The sequence below is a fragment of the Chenopodium quinoa genome, unplaced genomic scaffold (genome assembly GCF_001683475.1).
Source record: "Chenopodium quinoa cultivar QQ74 unplaced genomic scaffold, ASM168347v1, whole genome shotgun sequence".
Classification (NCBI taxonomy): domain Eukaryota; kingdom Viridiplantae; phylum Streptophyta; class Magnoliopsida; order Caryophyllales; family Amaranthaceae; genus Chenopodium; species Chenopodium quinoa.
Window position 1 is genome coordinate 8,588,711 of NW_018745410.1, and position 4,203 is coordinate 8,592,913.

Below are 4,203 nucleotides of genomic sequence, written 5' to 3' on the forward strand. Positions count from 1 at the left end.
TAATCTTTCATTCATTCTTTCTAAACTTTATTCTTTAACACAAAATTCCGCATTCACAAGATCTAGAAATACCTAGCCATATTCGAAGTTGCCTTCGCCCTAGACGTGAAAGGTTTTAATTTCTGAGGGTTTGGTCCCAAATCTCTATTTCAATTATTTAATTTAATTGCTTTGTTTATTACTTTCCTTGAAGTTACTAACGTGTGTATTTTGTAATTAGAAAGAGGTACGAGGCATCCAAGTAAGTACTTTAATGGTTTAATTGATTTTATGATGTAGACATCATGCTTAGATTGTTATTTTGATGATTCTTAGTATCATGTCTAGGGTATTTTTAATATTAAGCATGATTATAAGTATGATGCTTCCTATGTTCTATATAACATTTATGATTATTATTGATGATGATTATTTATTATGTTGCTTGATATATATTATATATTGTTATTGCTTGATCACCTTTTATTGCAGGTTAAAGGGAATTGGTATTTGCAATCACGCTTGATAAGATAATTAATAATCTTATTAGGTTAATTGTGATTTAATTTCAAGTGATCGCCAATAATAGTTTATTTGTGCATTAAATTCAACCAGCATAGATTAAACAGGTTTAGGGTTAATCCTATTGATTGTATGTTAATCAGAAAGTGCACATGAATACGAGCAGAATAAAGTAGAGGCCTATTATTAGGGCAGGTTCAATCTCTTTTAGGTTGGATTTGTACCATCATCCCCGAACCCTTATTTGGTTCATGACCTTATGGAGTTGACGATCTCTTGGATCGTTAAGGGGTGTAATCTTCACCTCGTGAACGGTTTACAAGTTCCTTAAAAACTTGTTAGCGACTCTTTTGCTCTATCTTCTTCCCTTTTGGACGCCACCGTACTTTAGTGTATGATCACAGTGGGGTTCAAGCTAGTGGGATTTTAAAGGCTTGAAACTATTCCCTACACATAATTATTTTATTAAAGGCGTAGAGCTAGAATGGCTGAGAACGCTGCCTTAGCTGATGCTATTCATTTGTTGGCTGAAAATATGATCCAAAACCGGGGAGACCAAGTCGACCCCCAAGCTGAAATGTTTAAGAAGCTGGCCCAGGTTAGACCACCAGTTTTTAGGGGAGGTGCTGACCCTACTTTCCTAGAAAACTGGATTCGAGAGTCTGATAAGTTGTTTGTGGCACTCAACTATCCTGAGGGTATGAAAGTGGACCAGGCCTCTATGTACCTTAAGGACGAGGCTGATATATGGTGGAGAGACAATGTTGTGACCGTTAGGGCCAAACCTAACTTTGGGTGGGAAGTGTTTAAGACCTCCTTGAGGGACAAGTTTTACCCCCCATTCCTGAAGAAACAGAAGGCTCAGGAGTTCATAAGCCTTGCAATGGGAGACATGTCAATCTCTGAGTACTATAATAAGTTTATGACCCTTTCTAGGTTTGCTCCAGAGGTAGTATCAACTGAAGAGCTGAAGGCTTAGAGGTTTGAGCAGGGGTTGACTGACGAGTTACAGAAGGACCTAGCCGGAAAAGTTTTCAAAACCCTTGACAAGGTGTATGAGAGAGCTGTCCATTTGTACCATCTGAATACTAGGACTACTAGTGCGAGTGCTTAGGCTGGGGAGAAAAGGAAGAATTTTGGGAAATCTAAGAACTAGGGTAATTTCAAGAGGTCTAGGAATGGGAACTCGTTTGATAGGGGTAACCAAAATGTTAGCAGTTCTTCCAATGCTAACAATGGGGAGAAAACCTACCACTGTAAGAAGTGTAGAAGGAACCACCCTGGGAGAGACTATGATGGGAATTTGGTGACCTGCAGGTTCTGCAACAAGAAGGGACACAGGGAGTATGAGTGTTACGCCAAACAGAGACAACAGGGAAATAGTGGGAATGGTGGGAACACTTAGCAGAGGCCTAACAATTTCAATAACCAAGGGAATAGGGGAAATGGTCAAAATGGGAAGTTTGGGAATGGTAGCAACAATAACAACAGGTTTGGCAATGGCAACAACAACAACTCAGGCAACAACAACAATGGGTATCAGGCAAGAAACAACACTCCCGGCCGCTTGTCTGTGATGAGCAAGGGAGAAGCTGAGAGGTCCTCGGATGTAGTTACCGGTACTTTTTCTATCCAATCTATCTCTGTCAACACTCTATTTGACTCTGGAGCAACTTATTCTTTCATTTCTACTTCTGTTGTGCGCAAGTTAAACTTAACTGAATCGAGTCATGTTGATGTGTCAGTCAGTCTGCCTACGGGAAAATTTGTTCATTGTAATAAAATATTCAAAGGCTTGCCTTTGAAAATAGGAGAAGCTATCTTTCCATCAGATCTTATTGAGTTTAACCTAGGGGACTTAGATGTAATTTTGGGGATGGATTGGCTGAGTTTATACAAGGCTAAGAAAGTGTCCTATAGACGGTTAAGGAAGCCTAAAGGTTTAGGGATCATTTCTGCGAGAAGGTGAAGAAGCTAGTGAATAAGGGATGTCCATTGTACTTTTGTTGTGTTCAAGATTTGAGTATGAGTGAGAATAGGCGGATGGAGAATGTGCCCATTGTGAATGAGTTTTTAGATGTCTTTCCAGAAGAGATTTCGGGAATGCCACCTAAGAGGGAAGTTGAGTTTACCATTAACTTAGTTCCAGGAGCTGCACCTATCTCCAAAGCACCGTATAGAATGGCACCGGCTGAGATGAGTGAACTAAAGGCTCAATTGCAGGAGTTGTTAGGCAAGGGGTCCATTAGGCCCAGTGCATCACCTTAGGGAGCACCTGTGCTATTTGTGAAAAAGAAGGATGGAAGTTTAAGGCTATGTATTGATTATAGAGAGTTGAATAATGTGGATGTAAAGAATAAGTACCCTCTACCTAGGATAGATGACTTGTTTGACCAACTGAAGGGGGCAAGCGTGTTTTCGAAGATTGACCTGAGGTTGGGGTACCATCAGTTGAAGCTTACAGATAAAGACATTCCAAAAACAGCCTTTAGAACTCGATATGGACATTACGAGTTTACAGTCATGCCTTTAGGGTTAACCAATGCACCAGCCATATTTATGGACTTGATGAACCAAGTGTTTCATGAGTATTTGGATAAGTTTGTAGTTGTGTTTATTGATGACATTTTGGTGTATTCGAAGAATGAGGAAGAACATGCTGAGCACTTGAGAACTAGCCTTGAAACTCTTTGAAAGAACAAACTGTATGCTAAGTTTTCCAAGTGTGAGTTCTGGTTGGAGAAAGTGGCATTTTTGGGGCAGTACATTTCGAAGAAGGGTGTATCCGTAGATCCTGCGAAGATCAAGGCGGTGAGTGAGTGGCCTACACCTAAGAATGTGACTGATGTTCGTAGTTTCTTGGGATTAGGTGGATATTATAGAAGGTTTGTCATGGATTTTTCGAGGATAGCCAGACCCATGACTACTCTTATGAAGAAGCAGAGCAAGTTTGAGTGGAACGAGAGTTGTGAGTCAGCTTTTCAAACCCTCAAAGAGCCAGACCCATGACTAGATTAGGCTTGATCTTTTATGCATGAGTTTGACAATATTGATTCGAGATTAGACGGATGAGAATTGATGTTTAGGTCTAGTTTCAATGGGCAGGTTAATTTATAAATGGTTAGGTCGAGATTCGAAAGATGAGATTTAATACCAGCAAATTAATTGTGTGATTATAATACGTAGCGAAAGCCCTTTATAATCTGATTAATATATGCATTGATGAATGATTATTATATTCAACCCTGGAATATTATTTATTGGTGAACCTATGCCCTTGATCCTTTTATATATTATTTTCTCCTTGTTCTTGATCTCCGTAGTTTAGTTTATTGTTTATATATATATATATATATATATATATATATATATATATATATATATATATATATATATATATATATATATATATATATTGGTTACTTCATAACCTAGATTATATTAGTTAATTTGAAGTAGAAAGACTCGTTTCTCTGTGGATTCGACCCTACTTCCCTATCTACATTTCCAGCAATATAACTTTAATTAAAACTCCTTAAAACTTCCTTTAAAACATGTTTTTATGCTCAATTAATCACTAGAAATTTAATAGGAACAAAAGGCGCAAATGAATTGATTATTAAAACCCTAAAATCCCAATTTAAATAAATTAAAACCCTAGGTTGTAAAATTATAAAATCAAAGTATAACAACAATTAAAAT

The 4,203-nt window shown here is 37.8% G+C and overlaps 1 protein-coding gene across 1 annotated transcript; it reads left to right on the plus strand.

Annotated features, from left to right (window-relative positions):
• The first annotated feature begins 985 nt into the window (after positions 1-985).
• Positions 986-1,480, plus strand: LOC110713306. Its single transcript, XM_021891765.1, has one exon. The coding sequence runs from the start codon at positions 986-988 to the stop codon at positions 1,478-1,480; it is 495 nt and encodes a 164-aa protein (XP_021747457.1).
• Positions 1,481-4,203: the final 2,723 nt, after the last annotated feature.